Source organism: Geotrypetes seraphini, chromosome 5, assembly GCF_902459505.1.
Source record: "Geotrypetes seraphini chromosome 5, aGeoSer1.1, whole genome shotgun sequence".
Lineage (NCBI taxonomy): Eukaryota > Metazoa > Chordata > Amphibia > Gymnophiona > Dermophiidae > Geotrypetes > Geotrypetes seraphini.
The window spans coordinates 258,386,250-258,412,440 of NC_047088.1; the positions used below are offsets into that span (position 1 = coordinate 258,386,250).

Below are 26,191 nucleotides of genomic sequence, written 5' to 3' on the forward strand. Positions count from 1 at the left end.
GAGATCTCGATAAAGAGGTTCACTGTAAAGGTGACACAGTCTGCACCGATGGAGATCGATGGTGTTGATGCTTGGCATGCATCAATTTAGGGCTCGATGCAGATAATGTCTGTGAAGCTAGCTGAGAAGAAGATGGCTTCTTAGCAGGTTTACCCGATGCCGGTACCGACTTCAATGTCAATAGAGGTGTCCATGCCAGTACCACTGGTTTCAATGTCTTTATCTTCTGATAACATTGAGGTAGATGGAGTCCTGGAAAGCTTTTCTTGCTGAATACGTCAAGCCTTAAGAGAATGGGTTTGCAACCTTAGGCAGCGGGTACAACAGTCCACTCAATGTTCTAGTCCCAAACACTGAATATACCACTTATGTGGCTCAGTGATGGAAATGGTCCAGCTACAACGATTGCATTTCCTTAACCCACTGGAATGCTTCAACATTAGAGGAAAACAGCTTCGGCAAAAATAAGACTCAATGGCTGTGACTTCTGAAGAAAAAAAGTTATCTTCGAGGCATCAAGTGTGAAAGAAACAGGACAAGGCCCAACTGACAGTTTCAAACTCTGAAAAAACTAAGTCAAAAGAAAAGAATGGTAGTGAGCCGCAAAATATCTAACTAAATAAACAAAAAATGGTTAGAAGAAAATCCTGAAGGGAAAAAGTTGGAAAAAAACCAGACAGGAAGGCAAAAAAACCACTTGGACGAAGTCCAATAACAAGTTCTTCACTCCGTGGAAAATGAAGAACTGAGGTACCATGAGCTAACACTGGGCGGGAAGGCACTTATGCATGTGCGGTACAGATAGTCGCGAAACTTCATTGAAGCTTAAAGTGACAGTACACTTTTCACTGTCTGTACTGGGCTCTGTGGAATATGCTGCCTGTTTGTCCTAAGATAACCAACAGTGTTTGTCATATCTATTTACAATTTGCTGAGCAGTTGGCATAGATAATTTGCAATCTTTAAAATCAATCTGCTCTGTATTTAAGGAAAAGTGGTCCACTGTGGCCTGCATTGCAATCTCACTATCAGGATGCTTTGTCTTCCCTTTTATAATGATATCTTTTAAAGATACCTTGTCCTGAACCATGTAGATATTGTGAAGACTTGACCCATTAGAGGAACTTCAGGATTTTATATGACTACTGCTAGTGTAAAAGAAAACAGCAAGTTTAAAATTAGCAGTGTGGCTTACCTATCAAAGAAATTCTATCATTTCTCTCTGTTCCTTCAAATATTGTATTATCTAAATCTTCCAGTGATGGCAATGCTTTCATGTTACATAAATTGGAAGCCTATGGAAAGAGAGATAGATATTTGCTTTCAAAATGAATGGCATAGTATGAAATATTTAAAGCAGCAGTACTAAAAATTCTTAGTTCTACTTGTTCCTATCTTGAACCTAGTGCTCAGTCTCTTACCTTATTGTCCTTATTATTTCTTGTATTTTTTAGCCTACTCTCCAGCCAAATGAGAATCTAAAGGGCTAGTGTACATTCCAAGGTCTCCTGCCACGGAAGGAGCATTCGCAAAAAATAAGGGATCAGTAAAATTATCATCTGTATCCATCGGAGAGAGGTCTCCCAAGTCCCAAGATACCGCTGAGCCTCCTACAGACGCCTAACAGTCTGCACTCAATCCCCTGCTAAGTAGTAGGTAAGGGACGTTAAGCGGGGATGGCCCCAAGCTCCAAAAACACTTGTGCAGGCTGGCTAACAAGTACCACCAGGGATCAGCCTGTTAGCTGCAGAACACAGTCTGCTTCTTCCCACATAGGCAGAGCTGATACCAATGTGAAAGCTCCAAGCACTGAAAACACCAAATAAAATAAGAAAAAGGGAAAGCAGAACAGAAACGCTCCTTCCGGCTTACGTGCAGAACGGAAAAACTGCAGTTGGCAGTAGAGCTCCCAGTGAAGTAGGAGGATCACAGAAAAATCCAGAATGGATTCCTTCTACATTGGACTCGCAGCCATGGGAAGATAATTTGCTTGTCCAAAATGACACACCTACTGCACCGGAAATTCGCTTCTATGTGGAGAAACATAATCGTCACTACACCATTATTGAAGACTTCTAAGGAAGGTGCCTATTAGCGTCAAAAAACACTGTCAATGTTGAGTTTTGTGATTATTTGAAATGTCACCAATTAAGATCCCATCTGGAAAGGCATCTCTTCTCTTTCCCACTTTTCACTGTGCTTCTATAGCCTTCATGGGAATTTTGTACTGCTTTTTGTGTTTGGCTGCAAATTTTATTTATTATACCATGCACATTAAACCCACATTCAATCCCTTTGTGCATTGCTTTGCTAATAACATGAATGTACTGTATATCATTCAGATGAGCTTGGAGTACTTTTCTGCATTGGGCCCAGAGAGAATGACATGGAATGGCTCGGCAGAGGAAAGGCCATGCCGGGGCTGGTCAGGAACTGCCTGTTTACTGGCACTTCCTCTGCTCACCGGTTGCTGCTACTTCGGGTGAGAAAGGGCAGGAGGGAGGGAGGGGGTTGTCAGGACCGGCTCTGCTGCTTTGGGAACAGAGGGAGGGAGGGGGGTTGTCAGGACCAGCTCTATTGCTTTGGGAACAGAGGGAGGGAGGTAGAGGGTTGTCAGGACCGGCTCTATTGCTTCAGGAATGGAGGGAGGGCGGTGGGAAGGTTGGGTCAGAACTGGCTGCCTGCTGTTTCGGGAACAGAGGGAGATTTGTGGCTGCTGCGATACTTTAGGAGAAGGGATTTGTGGCTGCTGATGCCCCTGGGGCCGGAGGGAGGGAAGGGAGGTTACTGGGTCAGGAGCACCACTCTAGACATTGTCTTAGTAGCATGGGAGACTTTTTTTTTTTTTGCCGGTTGGTAAGAGTGCTGGTTATTTGAATACTGGTTAACTGAGATTCTACTGTATTCTCAAAATAAATACTTTAAGCATTTAACGGGTGTTCTTAATTAGATTTCAGTTCCAAGATGAAACCACCATCATATTCTAAGCAAATGTGTTCTTATTTCTGCTAGCAGATTATGGAACAATCGTAAAAATGATAAAATGTTTATATCCATACCTGAGTATTTCCAGTCAGTACTAGCAATATCTTCAGGCTCTTCATATGAACACTACGGTCTAGAAGCTCAATGGCTTTGTCCAGATCATCCTGTGTTGTTAATGGGATCACAAGCTAGAAGTAGGGGGGGGGAGTATAGGTAGTTGATTTAGAAGACACTTTAACACACATTTAAGTACTAAGTTAATGATAATCTAAAAATCAGTTTTTAGCTATGTAAAGATTTTCTTTTCCAGTCTTGTGAGGTACCATAACTTAATCAGATTCTTTTTGTTTGACTCATTACATTTTCATCAACACAAGTTAAGACTCAATGAGGATGTGTTTTGGGGATCTATACACACATTAGTTCCAAATTTTAAACCAGAATAAACACAAATATTTTTGCCACTTTCCTCAATAAGTTTGATACACTTTGGATAAGCATCATTTAGAAGACATAGAGTGTTGGACAACCCAGCATTGCAGTTTTATTTTGAAGTATGTCCAAGCTTTTTACCACTAGTGTTCCCATTGTTTTATAAGAAGTTCTAAAAAGATTATCATGATTTGGGGGATGTTTTAATTTATAAATCTTTATTCATTTTCAAATATTACAACAAGTGTATAATAATCAATCAGAAATATTTTTAACTAATCACTTGAAAATCTTATTTATATTCCTCCAAATATATAAATATAAAAGAATCCCACTCCACCCACCCATATATTAATAATTAACAATTATCATTCATAATCCCACCCACCCCCTATATCTTATCCAATACTAAAGTGTTTAAGATGTCTGATCATTAGAATAAATAATCAATGGCCCCCAAAATCTTTTTAAACTTATGATAATTCCCTTGTTACATAGCAAGCACCCTTTCCATTTTATAAATATGGCATACTGAATTCCACCAAAAAGTATAATTTAGTTTAGTGTAATCTTTCCAATTTCCTGTAATCTGCTGAATGGCAACCCCTGTCAATATCAATAGAAATTTATTATTATTTGCAGAAATTGGGCTTTTAAATTTCGTTGATGTACCAAATAATATAGTATCATATGAAAGGGCAACATGATTTTCTAACAATGAATTAATTTGGGACCAAATTAACTTCCAAAAGGCATTTATATAGGGACAGAAAAATATTAAATGGTCTAATGTCCCAGCTTCTAAACCACAATGGCAGCATCTATTGGATATCGAACTATCCAACTTCTGTAACCTTCTTGGGGGATGTTTTAATTAGCAATTCAATTGATGGCTCCTTTTAAGAAGATTATAATGTTACTAGCTGATGGCCCGGCGTTGCACGGGTATTTAATTATAGCAATAACACTGTAAATGGATTCAAATAAAGATACTTTATAGTGGTGAATGAAAATATTTTTTTACTTTATAAAAAGTACAATATTCAAATTATAATGTGAAATATTTGACAAAATGAATACAATAAAATTAACACAAAACTTGATTATAAACAACATTTTTAGTTTCACCTCCAGGAGCAAGAACATATACATTATTGGGTGAACCCACCCTTCCCACGTGTGCAGGTGGGCCGCGAGACCCCCAGAACATATCACCCCAGGTAGTGAGGGATCTGCATACCAAGTTTCGTTCAAATCGGTCCCACAGCTTTTTACATTTTTTCCATTGACTTGAATGGGAGAAATCTGATTTTCTGTTTGTAGCTCCGCCCACGTGTGCAGGTGGGCTGCGAGACCCCAAGAACATATCACCCCTGGTAGTGAGGGATCTGCATACCAATTTTCATTCAAATCGGTCCCACAGCTTTTTACATTTTTTCCATTGACTTGAATGGGTGAAATCTGATTTTCTGTTTGTAGCTCCGCCCACGTGTGCAGGTGGGCCGCGAAACCCCAAGAACATATCACCCCAGGTAGTGAGGGATCTGCATACCAAGTTTCGTTCAAATCGGTCCCACAGCTTATTACATTTTTTCCATTGACATGAATGGGTGAAATCCGATTTTCTGCTTGTAGCTCGGCCAACGTGTGCAGGTGGGCCGGAAGACCCCCCAGAACATATCATCCCAGGTAGTGAGGGATCTGCATACCAAGTTTCGTTCAAATCGGTCAAGCCGTTTTTGAATTAATGTGAGAATGGCATCTTTTTACATTTTTTCCATTGACATGAATGGGTGAAATGTGATTTTCTGTTTGTAGCTCCGCCCACGTGTGCAGGTGGGCCGCGAGACCCCCAGAACATATCACCCCAGGTAGTGAGGGATCTGCATATCAAGTTTCGTTCAAATCGGTCAAGCCGTTTTTGAATTACTGTGAGAATGGCAGCTTTTTACATTTTTTCCATTGACATGAATGGGTGAAATCTGATTTTTGTTTGTAGCTCCGCCTACGTGTGCAGGTGGGCCGCGAGACCCCCAGAACATAACAACCCAGGTAGTGAGGGATCTGCATACCAAGTTTCGTCCAAATTGGTCACAGTGAGAATGGCAGCTTTTTACATTTTTTCCATTGACATGAATGGGTGAAATCTGATGTTCTGTTTGTAGCTCCGCCCACGTGTGCAGGTGGGCCGCGAGACCCCAGAACATATCACCCCAGGTAGTTGGAATTACTGTGAGAATGGCAGTTTTTTACATTTTTTCCATTGACATGAATGGGTGAAATCTGATTTTCTGTTTGTAGCTCCGCCCATTTGTGCAGGTGGGCCGCGAGACCCCCAGAACATATCACCCCAGGTAGTGAGGGATCAGCATACCAAGTTTAGTTCAAATCGGTCCCACAGCTTTTTACATTTTTCCCATTGACTTGAATGGGTGAAATCTGAAGTTATGTTTGTAGCTCCGCCCACGTGTGCAGTTGGGCCGCGAGACCCCCAGAACATATCATCCCGGGTAGTGAGGGATCCGCATACCAAGTTTCGTTCAAATCGGGCAAGCCGGTTTTGCGGAGGCAGTTTTTACATTTTTTCCATTGACATGAATGGGTGAAATCTGATTTTCTGTTTGTAGCTCCGCCCAGGTGTGCAGGTTGGCCGCGATACCCCCAGAACATATCACCCCAGGTAGTGAGGGATCTGCATACCAAGTTTCGTTCAAATCGGGCAAGCCGTTTTTGCGTTGGCAGCTGTTTTACATTTTTTCCATTGACATGAATGGGTGAAATCTGATTTTATGTTTGTAGCTCCGCCCACATGTGCAGGTGGGCCGTGAGACCCCCAGAACATATCACCCCAGGTAGTGAGGGATCGGCATACCAAGTTTCGTTCAAATCGGGCAAGCCGTTTTTGCGTTGGCAGCTCTTTACATTTTTTCCAATGCTCCGGGCGTGTCTCCTCAGTTCAGTTAGCTAGTAGAGAAGCCAACCCAGGGGAGGTGGGTGGGACGTGAGAATAGCTGCCTGCTGTCCCTGGATAACAACTGTTACGGTAAGTAACATTGCTTTATCCCAGGACAAGCAGGCAGGTATTCTCACTAGTGGGTGACCTCCAAGCTAATCTCAATGGGATGGAGGGAGAGTTGGCAACTTAGGAGAACAAATTTTGTAACACAGTTTGGCCAAACTGCCCATCCCGTCTGGAGAAAGTATCCAGACAATAATGAGAGGTGAACGTATGAACCGAGGACCAAGTGGCAGCCCTACAAATCTCCTCAATCGGTGTCGATCTGAGGAAGGCTACAGAGGCTGCCATCGCTCTGACCCTATGTGCTGTGACCTTACAGGGAAGGGGTAATCCAGCCTGGGCATAGCAGAAAGAGATACAAGCCGCCATCCAGTTAGAGATGGTGCGCTTCGATACAGGTCGTCCCAACTTGTTGGGATCAAAAGAGACGAAAAGTTGAGGAGCAGTTCTGTGTGGTTTGGTGCGATCCAAGTAGAAAGCCAAAGCACGTTTACAGTCCAGAGTGTGAAGAGCTGATTCTCCAGGATGAGAATGAGGCTTTGGAAAGAACACTGGAAGCACAATGGATTGGTTGAGGTGAAATTCAGAGACCACTTTAGGCAGGAATTTCGGGTGAGTGCGGATGACCACCTTATCATGATGGAATACTGTGAAAAGTGGGTCCGCCACCAAGGCCTGAAGCTCACTGACCCTGCGAGCAGATGTGAGGGCCACCAGAAAAACCACTTTCCAAGTGAGAAACTTTAGTAGAGCCTTGCTAAGAGGCTCAAAAGGAGGTTTCATAAGCTGAGAAAGGACAACATTTAGATCCCAAACCACTGGAGGCGGTTTGAGAGGAGGATTGACATGAAAAAGTCCTTTCATAAATCTGGAAACCACAGGATGAGAAGAGAGAGGTTTCCCTTGTAGAGGCTGATGGAAAGCCGCAATAGCACTCAGGTGGACTCGTATAGATGTCGACTTGAGACCAGACTGAGACAGATGTAAAAGATAGTCCAAAACAGAGGATAGGGAGGCTCGCTGAGGCTCCTTAGAATTGGAAATACACCATGAAGAAAATCTAGTCCATTTTTGGGAGTAGCATTGACGAGTAGCAGGCTTCCTGGAAGCCTCCAAGACATCCCTCACCGCCTGGGAAAACTGGTGCGGAGTTACGTTGAGAGGAACCAAGCTGTCAGGTGGAGAGACTGCAGGTTGGGATGAAGCAGAGACTCCTGATGCTGAGTAAGCAGTGAAGGAAACACTGGAAGTAGGTACGGTTCCCTGCTGCTGAGTTGAAGTAGAAGGGAGAACCAAGGTTGCCTGGGCCACCGAGGAGCTATCAGAATCATGGTGGCATGGTCGGACTTCAGCTTGACCAGAGTCTTTTGAATGAGAGGGAATGGCGGAAAGGCATACAGAAAGCGATTCCCCCAATCCAGCAGAAAAGCATCTGCCTCGAGGCGATGAGGAGCGTAGATCCTGGAGCAAAACTGAGGCAGCTTGAAATTGTGGGGAGCCGCAAAGAGGTCTATCTGAGGCGTTCCCCACTGAGCAAAGATCTGATGAAGGGGCTTGGAGTGGAGTGTCCATTCGTGAGGCTGGAGAAAACGACTCAGTTTGTCCGCCAAGACATTGTCCTTCCCCTGAATGTAGACAGCTTTGAGGAAGGTGTTGTGGCGAACCGCCCAATCCCAGACTCTGAGAGCTTCCTGGCAGAGGGAGGCCGAGCCCGTGCCCGCTTGCTTGTTGACATAATACATGGCGACCTGATTGTCGGTGCGAATGAGGACCACCATGTCGTGAAGCAGATGTTGAAAAGCTTGAAGAGCATTGAAGATGGCTCTGAGCTCCAGAAGATTGATTTGATGGAGTCGGTCCGCACAGGTCCAGAATCCCTGAGTGCGAATCCCATCCAGATGAGCCCCCCAGGCATAGGTCGAGGAATCGGTAGTGAGAACCTTCTGATGAGGAGGAGTGTGAAACAGCAAACCTCTGGATAGATTCGAAGAGGTCATCCACCAAAGTAGAGACTGCCGAAGAGCAGGAGTGACTATGACGTGTCGAGTCAACGGGTCTGACACTTGAGTCCATTGAGAAGCTAGGGTCCACTGAGGAATTCTGAGATGGAGCCTGACAAAGGGCATCACATGAACTGTAGAGGCCATGTGGCCCAGGAGGACCATCATGTGTCTCGCTGAGAAGGACTGGCGAGAAGATACAGACTGGCAGAGACGAAGAAGAGCATCCATGCCCTGAGGAGGAAGGAATGCTCGAAACTGGATGGGTCCAGTACCGCCCCGATGAAGGGAAGGGACTGGGTAGGCTGCAGATGAGATTTGGGAAAATTGATCTCGAAGCCTAGGCTCTGCAGGAAGCAGATCGTGGTCAAGGTCGCCGAAATGACCTTTGGAGCTGATGGGGCCTTGATGAGCCAGTCGTCGAGGTATGGAAATACCTGAAGACCCCTGTTCCGGAGTGCAGCGGCCACCACCACCAGACACTTCGTGAAGACTCTGGGAGACGAGGACAGGCCGAATGGAAGCACTCAATACTGCAGATGTAGATGTCCCACCCGAAATCTGAGGAACTTGCGGGAGGCCGGATGAATGGGAATGTGAGTGTAGGCCTCCTTGAGATCCAGAGAGCATAACCAGTCGTTCTGCTCGAGGAGAGGGTAGAGAGAAGCAAGTGTCAGCATGCGAAACCTCTCCTTGACTAGGAATTTGTTGAGGGCCCTGAGATCCAAAATGGGTCGCAGGTCGCCCGTCTTCTTCGGAACAAGGAAGTACCGGGAGTAAAACCCCTGGTTCAGTTGGTCCGTCGGGACCGGCTCCACGGCACGAAGCCGAAGCAAAGCCTGAGCTTCCTGGAGAAGAAGGGCGGTCTGAGTCAAGTTGGAAGGATACTCTCTTCGAGGGTGGTCCGGAGGGACCCGATGGAAATGAAGAGAGTATCCTTCCTTGATGATAGTAAGGACCCAGAGGTCGGATGTTATGGCCTCCCAGCGATGATAAAAATGATGTAGGCGCCCTCCGATGGGAAAAACAGGGGGGAGGCAGAACGAGGTTGGTTATGCCCTCGACGAGACAGTCAAAAAGGCTGAGTGGTCTTAGGGACAGCAGGCGATTGAGACTTAGGCTGACCCTTTTGGGGAGGCTGACGCTTCGCCGGTTGCCTCGCAGGAGGAGTTTGCCTCGGCTGATAACGCCTCTGATAAATCAACGTCGGACGAGAAGGTCGAGACTGCTGAGGCTTAGGCTTCGGCCGAAGGATAGATTGGAAAGACTTTTCGTGGTCAGACAACTTCTTCGTGACAGTCTCGATGGATTCGTCAAAAAGATCCGCCCCAGCACACGGAACGTTTGCCAGGCGGTCCTGAAGATTCGGGTCCATATCAATGGTCCGCAACCAGGCCAACCGGCGCATCGCCACCGAGCAGGCCGCCGCTCGGGCGGAGCGCTCGAACGCATCATAGGCAGATTGCATTAACTTAAGCCGAAGTTGGGAAAGCGAAGCAACCACTTCCTCAAACTCAAACCTAGCCTGGGATTCGATGTATGGTGTGAACTTCCGAAGCACAGGTAGAAAAAATTCCAAGTAGGCTACAAAGTGGAAATTGTAATTCAGGACCCGAGACGCCATCATCGAATTCTGATAGATGCGTCGACCAAACTTATCCATGGTTCTGCCCTCGCGGCCCGGAGGCACTGAAGCATAGACCTGGCCAGGATGAGACCGCTTGAGCGAGGATTCGACCAGGAGGGACTGGTGAGAAAGCTGAGGACCCTCGAAGCCTTTATGATGCACCTTGCGGTACCGCGCATCCAATTTGCCAGGGACCGCAGGGATAGAGTAAGGAGACTCGAAGCATCGCATGAAGGTCTGGTCGAGGAGCTTGTGCAGGGGAAGCCGCAAGGACTCTGCTGGAGGACGAGGCAAGTGCATGGTATCGAGGTACTCTTTGGAATATCGAGACCCAGCATCGAGAGTAATGTCCATGTCATCCGCCATCTGCCTGAGGAACGATGAAAAGGACAGTTGGTCTGCCGTCGCCGGTCTGCGAGACGGACTAGAAGAAGAAGAGGCTTCAGGCTCCAGAGAGGCCTGAGAGCAACAGGACGAGTAGAAAACCTCGGAGTCCTCGAACTCCGGGCCCGGAGGAGGAGACCCAGTCGAAGCAGCATACCCCAACCGAGGCAATTTCTTCTGAGGCGAGACGGTCGAGTGTCGAGAGGAATGCTTCGAAGAATGTCTGGATCGATGCCCCTCCCGATGCCTGGAAGGGGATCGAGCCCGTCTGTGAGAAACTGGCTCAGACGCCTCCAAGGAGCAGATTGGACTTGATGCCGTCGATCGCAGAGGCGGCAGAGTCGGAGGCTCCCCCGACGCTGCCCAGGTTTGATAGGGGGTTCGGAAGAACTCGTCCTGCTTCTTGCTATGCCCAGGACTGGGTGGCCCCGAAGGTGGACGCCACACTGAGTCATGGGGCGGAGTAATCGGTTCCAAGGGAGGCAGGTCACTAAACGAGGCTTTCCTCGAGGGGATGGGCTCCAAGGGAGGCATATCACTAAGGGAGGCCCTCCTCGAGGAAATCGGTTCCAAAGGAGGTACAGCGCTAACGGAGGACCTCCTCGAGGACCCGGACACCACTTGCCGCTCCTCCTCGCCGAGTAACGAGTTAGTGCGGCGAGGAGGAGGAGGAGGGGGCGGTCCGCCCCTCGAAGCCAAAGCTGGAAGGTCACCCTGGATGGTGGCAATCAGCCGAGGCCCCATGGTCTGCATGAGCTCCACGAACTGAGCCTCCAGGATGGACCGCAACGAAGCCGATATGGAGGGATCCGCACCAAAAGGGGGACCTTCCGCACGGTCTCCGCGCTCCTTGGGTGCTACGTGCTTCTGCTTGCCAGTCTTCGGCACCTTGAGCACCACCGGAGAAACTGTCGGGGTCGATACCTGCTCCGAGGAGACGGATGAAGGCACCGGCGCCAAAGCCGGGGCCGAAACCGGTGTGAACGACGCCGGTTTCAGGAGGCCCGAAGCAGCCGGGGAGGCAGAGGGCTTCGCAGAAGGAGTCGAAGCACCTGTCGATGTCGAAGCTGCAGGATCCGATGAAGCTTCCATCTTGAACATGGACTCCCACAGCAGACAGCGACGCTTAAACGCTCTCGCCATCAGAGTGGAGCAAGGCCGGCACGATTTCGGGAAGTGATCCGGTCCCAGACACTGTAAGCAGCGTCGATGAGGGTCCGTGAGCGAAATCGCGCGCTGGCACTTGCTACACTTTTTAAAACCAGTGATTGGCCGGGACATAGGCCGGAAAAGCTCCGCCGCAAGGTCGAAGGCGTGGGGCCCCAGCCACACGGCCGACCCGGTATCGGAAGGAAAATTTTTTTTTTTTTTTTGAAAAAGAAATCAAAGAAAGAAATAAATGCACAGGAGAGCCAAAAGAACTCAACCCGCGGCAAAAAAGAAGGCAAAAAAAGAGATTCAATGGGCGCAAATTGAAGATAGACTTCTCAGCTCCGCGGAAGAAAAAGAACTGAGGAGACACGCCCGGAGCATCGGGCGGGAAGGCACTGGCGCATGCGCGGTGCGGGCATCTCGAAACTTCTGAGTTTCTTCAAGCAAGACATGCTTGCAAGATGTCCGTATCGGGGCTCTGTCGGATGACATCACCCACTAGTGAGAATACCTACCTGCTTGTCCTGGGATAATATAGAAGAACAGAAGACCACCACAAAAAAACCCCTGAAAGACAAAGAGAATTCAAGAGAAGGGCCAATGTAGACCCTCATCTTAAAAGTGGTAACAGAGAAGAGGTGAGCAAACCACAAGTCAGTAAGCTTTACCTCAATGGTGGGAAAAGTCACAGAGAAGGAACTTTCTAAAATCAAATGTGATGCAAGATCAGAAGCAAAATGATATTGTCAAAGAACAATCATGCAAAAAAATCTGACTGATTTCTTCGACTGGGTCACCAGATAACTAATTTGAGAGCATGAATTGGATTTCAGCTAAGCTTTGGATACTATTCTTCACAAGGGATTTATCAGCAAACTGAGTAACCTGGGGCTGAGTCCCAAGGTTATGAACTGGATCAGAAATTAGCTGACTGAAAGACAACAGAGGGTGATGATAAAGTGAATTCATTCAGAAGGAAGGTAAATAATCGAATGCCTCAAAATTGATCTTATGTTGATTCTGTTTATTGTCTTTGCGAGCAATATGGCTAAAGGAGCAAGTCAAAAGGATTGCTTATACCCTAAAGCAGAGGTCTCAAAGTCCCTCCTTGAGGGCCGCAATCCAGTCGGGTTTTCAGGATTTCCCCAATGAATACGCATGAGATCTATGTGCATGCACTGCTTTCAATGCATATTCATTGGGGAAATCCTGAAAACCCGACTGGATTGCGGCCCTCAATGAGGGACTTTTGAGATCCCTGTCCTAAAGGGAGTACACAAATGAGGATCCACAAAAATTAGAAGCATGTGCTAAAACTTGCAGTTTTTAATGTTTCAAGTTTCAAGGTTATTATCCATTTGCTACACCGCCTATCTCAAAGTCTAAACGGTTTACAATTCAATGCAATGCAAAGTAATACATTTTGAGTACAGAAATCAAAAGGAGCTGTATGTGACAAGAAGAGAGAAGATGATGTGCAAGAACCACCTTGGAGTGACGGTTTTGAGGATTTCAAGGTGGCAAAACAATGTGATAAGACAGTGGCCAAAGCCAGAGGAATGCGAGGTATAACCAGCAGAAGGGAGGAGGTACATTCAGTTTTGGAGACTATATTTTGCTAAAGATATCAAAAGACTTAAATGGCTCAGAAAACAATGACCAAAATGGTATGAGTCTGCATCAGACGTCATGAGAAAAGACTTAAGAGGAGAGAAGAGACATGGGTGATTTGGAAAAGTAATGTTGAGCAAACAAATCTTTTTTCTAAGATGGGGAAGTTACAGAACATGACACGAAACTGCAAGGAGGTAAGATTAAATATCATCAGGAATAAATAAACATCAGGAAACATCAGGAATACTTAGTCACCAGTAGTCCATTTAAGTCAGGGATCTCAAAGTCCCTCCTTGAGGGCCGCAATCCAGTCGGGTTTTCAGGATTTCCCCAATGAATATGCACTGAAAACAGTGCATGCACATAGATCTCATGCATATTCATTAGGGAAATCCTGAAAACCCAACTGGATTGCGGCCCTCAAGGAGAGACTTTGAGACCCCTGATTTAAGTTGTATGGCTGTATGGGGACTCAAAAAACAATCGGGCCTGGGATGGCAAAGGAGCAGGAAGCAGCCTGATGTGCAGCTGTGCTATTATGCAGCTCCTTCTCTTGATGCACTGGAGCGGTGACTATACAGGGAGGGAGGGAGGGGCTTAGGGGTTGTGGGAACTGAGGAAAAAAGGTAGATATTATGCATGTACACAGAGGAGGGCTGGAAAAATGGTGAATGGAGAGTGCATGTGAAGGGGCTGGAAAAAGATTGATGAGGTTTGTGTGCATCATGGGAATGGGGTGGAAGTCTGCAGGAAGGCGCATGGGAAATTTCTGTGGTGGGGGTAGGATATCTCATGCCGGGGGATATTAAATCCCTTCCCCTTTCATTTAACAGCTTTTCTTTAATTCAGAAGAAATATACTTTCCCTCTATCTTCCACAATAGCAGAAATTTGTTAGGTCTATAGCAGGGGTGTCAAACTCAATTACATAAGGGGCCGAAATCTAAAACACAGGCTAAGTCGAGGGCCAAATTTTTTATTAAGATACTTACCCCCTCTTTTTCTAAGGAGCACTAATCGAATTAGCACATGGTAAACACTAATGTGTCCATAGACTAACATGCACACATGCTAATCTGTTAGCGTACCTTAGTAAAAGAGGGCCCTTAGACACCCTTCTTAGTAAAAGAAGGCCCTTAGCAGAAGTATAGATCCTTCCTTACCCTTAGACACCTGTGGCACGGTCAAGCACTTGTGTGGAGTGCCCTGCTCCAACCTAGCTTTTACACTGGGACTGGGTCCTTCTGCCTGCAAATGGGTACTGTGGGAGCGTGGAGCGCTGCTGGGAGTGGGGCAGTGCGTTTAGGCGCTTGGAGCGCCACTGGGACTGGGGCTGCACAGTCACTGCGGGCCACATAAAATGGCCAGGCAGGCCGGATTCTGCACCCGGGCCTTGTGTTTGACATATGTGGTCTATAGTAACATAATAAAATGACAGCAATAAAGATCTGCAGTTTAAACTTAAAAATGAATAATCAATACAGAGACTGTATGTTCCAACCTCCTGAATCTAGTAAACATCAACAATCCTATCTGTCAAACAGAAAACAATCAGTCCTGTTCAGCAACAGTTCATTATTACCTTGCAGAAATTACTGGGTACTTCCCTGAGTGGAAAATGCTTGTGGTGGGGGGAAGGCAGGTGAGTTTGTTTCAGACCTAGCTGTGTGGTACATTACGTCAAGTTTTACACATTGATGGTATTACTTACTATAATAATAACTTTATATTTTTCTATACCGCCATAATCTTGCGACTTCTAGGCGGTTTACTGTGAAGAGAGCTGTACAATCAGCAAATTACAGGGTAAGAATTGGTAGGATGTCACTGAGTGATTACAGGGTACAATAGGTTACAGTATAATCTTAACATGTTACATCGAAAGGGCTGGATGGTCAGCAATTTACAGAATACAATTGGTGAGGAAGATACTGAATAGTTGAGTGCAGAGCAGAATACCGTTAGAGAAGAAGCGTAATATCAGCATGAAGAGAAAAGCTTTAAATAAAAGGGGGATGTTGTTTGGCTAGGAAATAAATCTATTGAACAGAGTGGTCTTGATTTTTTTCCAAAAGGCGCCATAGGTCTGCCTGGCTTTGTCAGTGAAGTTGCCTAGCCAGGTTTGCTGTCTGCCAGCTTGAAACTTAAAAGTTCTATCCAGAAAGGTTCTATATTTGCAACCTATAATCTTCGGGTAGGCAAAGAGGTTGTGATTTCTGGTTGTCCTTATGGGGGTGTAAAGTTCGAAGTGAGGTAATAGATATGTTGGGGCCATTCCCCACACCAGTTTATAGCAGAAGCAGGAGAACTTGAATAAGATCCGTGCCTCAATTGGCAACCAGTGTAACAGTTTGTAGTAAGGACTAATGTGATCACTTTTCTTTAGTCCTAATATTAGTTGGACGGTTGTGTTTTGCACTACACTTCCCCCTCCCCATTCGCGGTTCCTGCACTCACGGTTTCATATAATCGCGATTTTTTCTGGGGAGGGGGAAAATAAAAAAAAAAGTCTTAATGTAAAAAAAAAAAATCTTTCTTTCCTCCCTGCCGCCTTCCTGGCCTTACCTGGTGGTCTAGAGGGCTTTCGGGGCAGGAGCGATCTTCCTACGCTCTTGTCCCGTGCAGATCGCCATTAGGAAATGGCTGCTGGGAGTTCCCGTAGTCTCTCGAGACTCCCTACAGCCATTTCCTGATGGCGATCTGCATGGGGCAGGAGCGTAGGAAAATCGCTCCTGCCCCGAAAGCCCTCTAGACCACCAGGTAAGGCCGGGAAGGCAGCAGGGAGATGGGGGTGGATCAGAGCCGGATAATCGCGGTTTTTCGGCATTCGCAATCCGGCTCTGCCCGTATCCCCTGCGAATGACGAGGGAGAAGTGTATTCTTAATTTTCTCACTGTATTTTTAGGAATACCCACATAGATGATATTGCAGTAATCTAAGGTGGATAGAATCAGTGACTGTACCAATAATCTGAAAGATAGAGGGTCGAAATATTTTTTGATGGTTTTTAGTTTCCAAAGTGTGGAGAAGCACTTTTTAGTCACCGAGTTCGTGTGTTCGATCAAGGTCAGGTGGGTGTTTAGGATGACTCCTAATATTTTTATAGTTTTAGATATTGGGTGATCGTGACCATTTAGGGTTATTGTTGTTGTAGCGATTATGTCTTTTGGGCTTGCCATGAAGATTTTTGTCTTTTCTGAGTTTAGTTTCAGTTTAAAATTAATAGCCCATTGTTCGATTTCGGTCATGATATGGGAGATTTGTTTTGAGGTGTCATTGGTCACGTTGGTCACTGGGATTAGGATAGAGATGTTATCGGCGTATATATAGTATATTAGGTTTAACTTTTGTAAAAGGTGGCCTAAGGATGAAGTATAGATGTTAAATAAGGTGGGAGATAGGGGGGAACCCTGAGGAACTCCCGATGGACTTTTCTAAGAATTAGAGTATTTCCCATCGTGGACAACTTGATACAATCGTTTTATTAAGAAACCCTGGAACCAGGTCCAAACTCTTCCCGAGAGGCCCATTACGTCTAGGCAGTTCAGCGTTATTTCATGATCCACTAGGTCAAATGCACTGCTGAAGTCCAATTGTAAGATCAGAGCACTGGTACCTTTACTGAAGAAATCATATAGGTGGTTGAGGATAGAACCTAGGACTGTCTCTGTGCTGAATCCTTTTCTAAAATCAGATTGATGTTCGTTGAGGAGGTTGAATTTATCTAAATGATTTACTAGTTCCAGGTTGACCAAACCTTCCAGAAGTTTGGTGAATAAAGGGGTACTCGCTATAGGTCTATAATTGGATGTCAATGCGATTGAGTTCTTCTGGTCTTTGGGGATGGGTGTGATCAGTATGCGTCCCATATATTCATGATAAGATCCACTTATAAGAGTGGATGTTGTCCAGTTAAATAGATCCCTTTTGAATTCGGGTGTTGCAGCTTGCATGATCTTGGAAGGGCATTCATCGAGTAAGCAATTCGATTTGGCATATTTGTTAAATAAGATGAGGAACTGGTTCCAATTAGGTGGTTCAAATTGATCCCAGATCATGTCAACACTGGGCTCCCTTTCCTGCAGTCTGAATTGGGGTTCGAAATCGTGTGAGGGTGTTGGAATTGTAGCTCTTAGGTCCAAGATTATTTTTCTGAAGTAGACGGCAAGGCTGTCGACCGATGGTATCTGTTCATTGTTATTTTTCAGGTCTTGAGTAGTGTCTGTTAGTCTGTTTACTAGTTTGAACAGTTCTCTGCTATTTGATTTGACTACTCCTATTTTTTGTGCATAGTGTTTAGAACGTTTTTCTTTTATCAGGGTTTTGTATTTTTTCATATTTTGTTTCCAGTTTTTTTTATCTTCCTCTTTGTCTGATTTTAACCATATTCTTTCTAGTTTTCTGAGTTCCCGTTTGAGAGCTAGTAGTTCAGCATCGAATCATTCTTTTGATATCCTCTTGTACTTTTTGTATGTTTGAGCTGGTGCTATTTGGTTTAGTACTTCTTTGGTGAACTTTCCCCATCTGGTAGGGAAATCTTGTTCTTCCTCCAAATTGGGACATGATTCATAGTGTGTCCAGAATTCTGATGGATTTATGGTGCTTCTGCAGGTGACTGTTGTTTTCAGTCTGGCATGGCTTATGTGTTTTGTGAATGAATGTTTCTTTTGCCAACATAGCTCAAAGTTGCAAATGTAGTGGTCTGACCATATGCATTTCTCCCAAGTTTCTATGCTATATTGGATTTTAGGTTCGGGGATGTCTTTGTGTGAAAAAGTGACTATATCCAATTGGTGTCCCTTTTCATGGGTTTCCTCCTTGTCTGGTATTATGAAGCCTAGGGTAGTTAGGAACGTGTCGATTTCAATTACTTCCGTTTTTCCCTCTTGTTCTAGGTGAATGTTTATGTTGCCCAGCAACATATTATACGGTCCTCTTATGGCGTTAGCCGAAAGGAATTCAAAGAATTCTTCTTTGGCACTTGTCCATTTTTGGGGGGGATGTAGAATAGTGTTACAGTTAATGGTTCTTCCAATTCGGTGTAAGTGATCTTGCAAGTTAGGATTTCCAATTCTTCTTCCAAAGATCTGGAGTTATTATGATCTGGATTTGTTCCTTATCGTGTTTTCCCTTTTATGTAAATTTCAACAAATACAGATATTGTAACTTTTCCCTCCTTTCCTGCCCATTCATGTAAGTCCTTATCTTAACTGTTTTATATTGTTTGTCTTTTGTCTAATTCGTCTAAACTGTATGTGAAACCACCACCTGGTGGCTTTTAAACTGTACATCGCTTAGATATGTTTTTATAAGCGATTCATCAAATGCAAATAAACTTGAAACTTGATTATGCATTGGAGTATTCTGACATATTACTGTTGTCTGACAGCGTGTACTTGCTGTTTGTTTTTCATATGAAAATTTAACACATTTATTTAGGAAAAAACCCAAAAAAGTTTGCATCATCTGCCACTAATTCAGAATGCTGCATGATAGAAGGCTGCAAACAACATGACCACATTACACCCTTCCTGCAAAAACTACACTGGCTACCAGTAACTATGTTAGGTTTTCAAGGTCCTCAGCCAAAATGGGCCAGAATACTTAAAGAATTAGCTAACACTTTACACACATTTGAGACCTCCTCTCAAGGAGGAGTATCACCATCTATACTCTCATTAAAAGAAATCGCCTGATGTGATACCCGCCAGCAAGACTTCTCGGGAATAACCCCCACTCTGGAATTTACTCACAGAAGGGCTATGTCTAACTCAATTCCATTCTACCTCTATTTCAGGAAGCAGGTGAAAGCCTGGCTCTTCACCCAAGCCTTTAATACATAGAGTGATTGACTATACACTCATTATGCACCAGGACTAGCTTGCTATACACCAGTGGTCTCAAACTCAAACCCTTAGTGGGGCCACATTTTGGATTTGTAGGTACTTGGAGGGCCGCAGAAAAAATAGTTAATGTCTTATTAAAGAAATGACAACTTTGCATGAGGTAAAACTCTTTATAGTTTATAAATCTTTCCTTTAACAGTTAAAGGAAAGATTTATAAATTATAAAGAGTTTTACCTTATGCAAAATTGTCATTAACTATTTTTTCTGCGGCACTCACATTTAAAGTTTAATATCTTTCCTTTCTCAAAACTGACACATTTCAATCACTATATTGAAAATAAAATCATTTTCCCTACCTTTGTTGTATGGTGACTTTATTTTTCTGTGGATTTAACTATGTTTCCAGGGTCTTCTTGTCCTTTGACTGGTTTTCTCTCTGTCTTCACTTTCTGCCTTGCATCCATCTTTGGCATTAACTTAATATTCAATTTTTCTGCTTTCTTTTCAAAATCTATGTTTTTATGTCTTACCTTCCCTTCTATCTCTCTCTTCTTCTGTCCCTATTTCCATGGTCTAACATCTCTTTCTTTCCTTTCTCTCCCTCCCTCCTTCCTTCCTTTCCCCTGGTCTGGCATCTGTCTCCTTCCCTCCCCCCAACTTTTTATTTCTTTCACCCTGCCCCCTTCTTTCTTTCTCTCTCTATCCATGCCCCTATTCTTTCTATATGTCTCTCCGTGCCCCCTTTCTTTCTTTTTTTCTTTCTCCATGCCCGCCCTCTCTATCTCCATGCCCCTTACTGTCTGTGTTCAGTTTCCCTTCTTTCTTTCTGTCTCTCTGTCCCCCTTTTCTTTCTTTACTTCTCCCTGCCCTCCCCCAAGCCACCACCATTGGGGAACAGGCCGCCACCACCGCAATCAGGTAACAGGCCGCCACCGCCACAATCGGGGAACAAGCTGCCGCCACTACAATCGGGGAACAGGCTGCCACCGCCGCAATTGGGGAACAAGCTGCCGCTGCCACAATTGGGGAACAGGCCGCTACCGCCGCAATCGGGGAACAAACTGCCGCCGCCACAATCGGGGAACAGGCCAGTGCCGAGGTCTTAACTCTCCTTGCTTATCTTCCCCAGCGCGGGGCCAACCAATTCACGCCACCCGACATTAATTCTAACGTCGGGGAGGAACTTCCGGGCCAGCCAGGCAGCGATTGGTTGGCCTGGAACTTCCTCCCCGACATTAGAATTGACCTCGGATGGCGAGAATTGGTCAGCTCCGAGCTGGGGAAGATATGCAGGGAGAGCTAAGACCTCGGACGCTGGCCTGTTCCCCGATTGCGGTGGCTTGGGGGAGGGCAGTGGGAAGGGAAGCAGATTGGGGACTCCTGCTTTAGGCAAGGACAGATTGCGGGCCGCAAAATAGTTCCTGAGGGGCTGCATGCGGCCCGCGTGTTTGAGACCGCTGCTATACACACTATAATTTCGATTAATTCTTTATATCTTGTGTAACTGTATGAACAACTTGCCTTGAGTTTCGCTTCCCATCTGTTTATCTCAATAGACTCTGTACCATCCATCTTTTCCCCATCTAATATCTGCATTTGGCTCCTCAGCTATACAATAAGATGTATTGTACAAAAGCAACAGCATCATATCTATGTTATTTGAGTGTTCTGATGTGTGTTTATTAGGTGTTTCATATTGTTCTGATGTGTGCTTTTTAGGTGTTTCTTAAGTATTATGCTGTCATTGTTTTATTGTATTTTTCACTCTATAAGACACACCCGACCATAAGACGCACCCACCTGTAGAGGAGGAAAACCCAAGAAAAAAAAAAATTCCCACCGCCCTGCCCTACACCCTTTGGTGGTCTAGTGATAGGCCGGGACAGGGTCTTATACAGCAAAAAATCCGTAGGCAGCACAGGCACCCCCCTCCCCCAGTAACTTTTTTTTAAAGTTCATTGGAGCTTTCCACGCTCACTGCCTGTCTCCTTCACTGGATGGCTGTTTTTCTGTTCAGGCAGAGTGGCGCAGAAAGCAGGCGCGTGCTGTTCGTGTTCCTGCCTGGTCCGGCACCACACCCTGAATGGCTGCCGGGAACAGTTATCCAGCAAAGGAGACAAGCAGGGAGCGCGGAAAGCCTAAACAGAACAGCCATCCAGTGAGGGAGACAGGAAGGGAGCGCAGAAAGCTCCAATGGACTTTTAAAAAAGGTTCGGGGGGTGGGATATTAACTCCAGAAGACGCGTCCTTATTTCCACCTACTTTTTTGGGGAAAAAAGTGCATCTTATGGAGAAAAAAAATACGGGTATATCTCATTTGAATTTCAGGGCTGTTAAGTATATTGTTGAAGCTATTTCCTTGTAGTCTTATTTTTATAATTCAATTTGCCAATTTTGAGTTTACTTCATTCACTGTATTTATATTTAGACCTTTTTGCTACTGTTATGCTGTTAACAAAATTGTAAGCTTTGTGTTGAATTATATTTGCTGTACATTGCCTTGGGTAAATCTCTTCATAAAGGTAATCAATCCCAATAAGTAAATGAATAGATACAATTTGCACCGATGCAAATCCTATAACTTTTACCTGCTCAAAACAGAAAATAACTACTAGATTAAACTAACAGCCAAATACCTCATTATTGGCATAATGCAGGTCCATAGGCTGCCCAAAAGCCACCTTAGCTTTAGAAAGAAGGTCTTCAAGTCTAACTGGCCTGGAGAATTGCAGGATTCTATAATAAAAACAAATCACAAGGTTACTCCTCTACTACTGGCAATACAAAACAGAGCTGCTTACCTGTAAACATGGATTCTCCATAAACAATATGGTATGGTAAACAATTATTGGGATGACATCATCCAATGACCCTGATGATGGTTGTTTAATATTTCAGAACACCTTTGGAGAATTGCATTGGGATTCCTAAGCTGCCTCTTCCTTGTGACCCACCTCAGTTTATATAGAGGTCAACTACCATAGATAGTTGAAAGAGATTAACTTAGTGGCTGCAGTGGAGAGTGACTGCCCGATTCGATTTTCCTGCCCAATTGGATGTTTGTTTGTTGTTTTTTTTTCAAACATCCTCTTCACCCCCTTTGCCTTCTCCTAACCACACTGGCGCTGTAGTGTAAACAAAATAAACAAACAAAAAAGACTTTTCCTCTCTGTTACATCCTAGCTCACGTTTGTGGTCTAACAAAAGCTCTGGCAAGATATACGTTTCAAATCTGACATCAGAGAAGGGGCAGGACCACGGCAGAGAGAAGACAACTCGGACAATGTATGGCAGCTTGCAAAGATCGCAAGAGCCAGCGATCTTCTGCAGGGCAGGCTGCTAAAATTAGGTAAATTGATGCGGGGAAACCGGACACCAGCGGGGAAGCCACTTCCTAACTGACCCTACCCACTCGCCCTCTAAAGCAGGAGCGGCAGGCCAGCAAGAGGCAGCGCTGCCGCTTCTGCTTTAGGGGCGAGGGGGGAGGTCAGTCAACGAATCGGGAGACTGATTTTTTGTCGTGGTAAATCGATTTGAATCGTGAATCGGGCAGCCCGATTCTCTGCTTCCCCAATCCGATTCTAATTTTCCCCAGCCCCCCTACCCGATTCTCAGCTTCCATCCCTAGCCCCCAACTCATCAGCCCCCCTGATTTCAGCTTCCAGCCCCAGGCCCCAAGACTCACCAGCCCCCCTGCCGATTTCAGCTTCCATCCCCAGCCCCCCTGACGATTTCAGCTTTCATCCCCAGCCCCCAAAACTCACTAGACCCCCTGACGAATCTCAGCCCTCAGCCCCCCCACCGCAGATTCTCAGCCCTCCTGCCAGTTACCCTTTGCTTCTGAGGTCTGCTCACTCCCCCTCGACGCTCCCACGTCCTTTCATTTCTTCTGATGTAACTTCTGGTTTCGCAAAACCGCAAGTTACATTAGATGGGAACGAGTCCGGTGGTGAAAAAAAGAATTAACTGGAATCGGGGCTGAATCGGTGAGTCCGGTTTTTTACCAAAACGAACCGATTCAAATCGATTCACCTGATTCGAATCGGTGAACCGATTAGAATCGTGAATCGGGCAGCACTAGTGGAGAGTGTATATCTGATTTATCCCACTGACTACAGAGAAAGCAATGTTACTTACCGTAACAGTTGTTATCCAGGGACAGCAGGCAGCTATTCTCACTAGTGGGTGATGTCATCCGACAGAGCCCCGACACGGACATCTTGAAAGCATGTCTTGCTTGAAGAAACTTAGAAGTTTCGAGATGCCCGCACCGCGCATGCGCCAGTGCCTTCCCGCCCGATGTACCGTGCGTGTCTCCTCAGTTCAGGTAGCTAGCCTGAGAAGCCAACCCAGGGGAGGTGGGTGGGACGTGAGAATAGCTGCCTGCTGTCCCTGGATAACAACTGTTACGGTAAGTAACATTGCTTTATCCCAGGACAAGCAGGCAGGTATTCTCACTAGTGGGTGACCTCCAAGCTAACCCCAATGGGATGGTGGGAGAGTTGGCAATTTCAAGAGAATAAATTTTGTAACACTGTTTGGCCAAACTGTCCATCCCGTCTGGAAAAAGTGTCCAGACAATAATGAGAGGTGAATGTATGAACTGAGGACCAAGTGGCAGCCTTACAAATCTCCTCAATCGGTGTCGATCTGAGGAAGGCTACAGAGGCTGCCATTGCTCTGACCTTATGGGCTGTGACCTTACAGGGAAGGGATAATGCAGCCTGGGCATAGCAGGAAGAGATACAAGCCGCCATCCAGTTAGAGATGGTGCGCTTCGATACAGGTCGTCCCAACTTGTTTGGATCAAAGGAGACGAAAAGTTGAGGAGCAGTTCTGTGAGGCTTTGTGCGATCCAAGTAGAAAGCTAAAGCACGTTTACAGTCCAGAGTGTGCAAAGCAGCTTCCCCAGGATGAGAATGAGGCTTTGGAAAGAACACTGGAAGCACGATGTGAAATTCAGAGACCACTTTAGGCAGGAATTTCGGATGAGTACGAAGAACCACCTTGTCATGATGGAATACAGTGAACGGTGGATCCGCCACTAGGGCCTGAAGCTCACTGACCCGGCGAGCAGACGTGAGGGCCACCAGAAAAACCACCTTCCAGGTGAGATACTTAAGTGGAGCCTTGTTGAGAGGTTCAAACGGAGGCTTCATGAGATGAGACAGGACAACATTGAGATCCCAAACCACAGGAGGAGGTTTGATAGGAGGGTTGACATGAAAAAGACCTTTCATAAATCTGGAAACCACAGGATGAGCAGACAAAGGTTTCCCCTGTAGAGGCTGATGGAAAGCCGCAATAGCACTCAGGTGGACTCGTATGGAGGTAGATTTGAGACCAGACTGAGATAGGTGTAGAAGGTAGTCCAATACAGAAGAAAGGGAAGCTCGCTGAGGTTCCGTGGCATTGGAAATACACCAGGAGGAGAATCTAGTCCATTTTTGGGAGTAGCATTGTCGAGTAGCAGGCTTCCTGGAAGCCTCCAAAACCTCCCTCACTGCTTGAGAAAACTGGTGAGGAGTTATGTTGAAAGGAACCAAGCTGTCAGGTGGAGGGACTGCAGATTGGGATGAAGTAGTGAACCTTGATGTTGAGTGAGAAGTGAAGGAAACACTGGAAGAAGTATGAGCTCCCTGCTGCTGAGTTGAAGTAGAAGGGAGAACCAAGGTTGTCTGGGCCACCGAGGAGCAATTAGAATCATGGTGGCATGGTCTGATCTCAACTTGACCAGAGTCTTCTGAATGAGAGGAAAAGGAGGAAACGCATATAGGAAGCGATTCTCCCAATCCAGCAGAAAAGCGTCTGCCTCGAGGCGGAGAGGAGTGTAGATCCTGGAGCAAAACTGAGGCAGCTTGAAGTTGTGGGGGGCTGCAAAGAGGTCTATCTGAGGTGTCCCCCATTGTGCAAATATCTGATGAAGGGGTTTGGAATTGAGCGTCCATTCGTGAGGTTGGAGAAGATGGCTCAATTTGTCTGCCAAGACATTGTCCTTCCCCTGAATGTAGACAGCCCTGAGGAAGGTGTTGTGGCGGACCGCCCAATCCCAGACTCGAAGAGCTTCCTGGCAAAGGGAGGCCGAGCCCGTGCCCCCTTGCTTGTTTACATAATACATGGCGACCTGATTGTCGGTGCGAATTAGGACCACCATGTCGTGAAGCAGATGTTGAAAAGCCTGAAGAGCATTGAAGATGGCTCTGAGCTCCAGAAGATTGATTTGATGGAGTCGTTCCGCACTGGTCCAGAACCCCTGAGTGCGAAGACCATCCAGATGAGCTCCCCATGCATAGTTCGATGAATCGGTCGTGAGAACCTTCTGGTGGGGAGGAGAGTGAAACAGCAAACCTCTGGATAGATTCGAAGAGGTCATCCACCAAAGAAGAGACTGCCGTAGAGCAGGAGTGACTACAATGTGGCGGGACAATGGGTCGGACACCTGAGTCCACTGAGATGCCAAGGTCCATTGAGGAATTCTGAGATGTAGTCTGGCAAAAGGCGTCACATGAACTGTGGATGCCATGTGACCCAAGAGGACCATCATGTGTCTCGCTGAGATGGACGGGCGAGAAGACACTGACTGGCAGAGTAGAAGAAGAGCATCCATGCGCTGAGGAGGAAGGAACGCTCGAAGTTGGATGGTATCCAGGACCGCCCCGATGAAGGGGAGAGTCTGGGTGGGCTGAAGATGCGACTTGGGAAAGTTGATCTCGAAGCCCAAGTTCTGCAGAAAACAAATCGTGGTCAAGGTCGCCGAAATGACCTCTGGGGCCGACGGGGCCTTGATGAGCCAGTCGTCGAGGTATGGAAACACCTGAAGACCCATGTTCCGGAGTGCAGCGGCCACCACCACCAGACACTTCGTGAAGACTCTGGGCGAAGAGGAAAGGCCAAATGGAAGCACTCGATACTGCAGATGTAGATGTCCCACCCGAAATCTGAGGAACTTGCGGGAGGCCGGATGAATCGGGATGTGAGTGTAGGCCTCCTTGAGGTCCAGAGAGCATAACCAATTGTTCTGCTCAAGGAGGGGATAGAGAGAGGCAAGGGTCAGCATACGGAACCGCTCCTTGACCAAAAACTTGTTGAGGACTCGAAGGTCCAAAATGGGCCGCAGATCGCCCGTCTTCTT

At 45.9% G+C, this 26,191-nt stretch overlaps 1 protein-coding gene across 3 annotated transcripts in view; it reads right to left on the reverse strand.

The window, feature by feature from the left end:
* The window catches only part of LOC117360795 (general transcription and DNA repair factor IIH helicase subunit XPB), a 262,217-nt gene that overhangs the window by 185,701 nt on the left and 50,325 nt on the right, over window positions 1-26,191 (reverse strand). For all 3 annotated transcript variants that reach the window (XR_004539518.1, XM_033945177.1, XM_033945181.1), the window contains exons 5-7: window positions 21,696-21,795; window positions 3,060-3,173; window positions 1,196-1,295 (exon numbers count right to left, since the gene is read on the reverse strand). Coding sequence is in view for 2 of the 3 variants with exons in the window: in XM_033945177.1 (XP_033801068.1) it covers window positions 1,196-1,295; window positions 3,060-3,173; window positions 21,696-21,795 (314 nt within the window). In the remaining variant the exon portion in view is untranslated. The remainder of the gene's footprint in view (window positions 1-1,195; window positions 1,296-3,059; window positions 3,174-21,695; window positions 21,796-26,191) is intronic.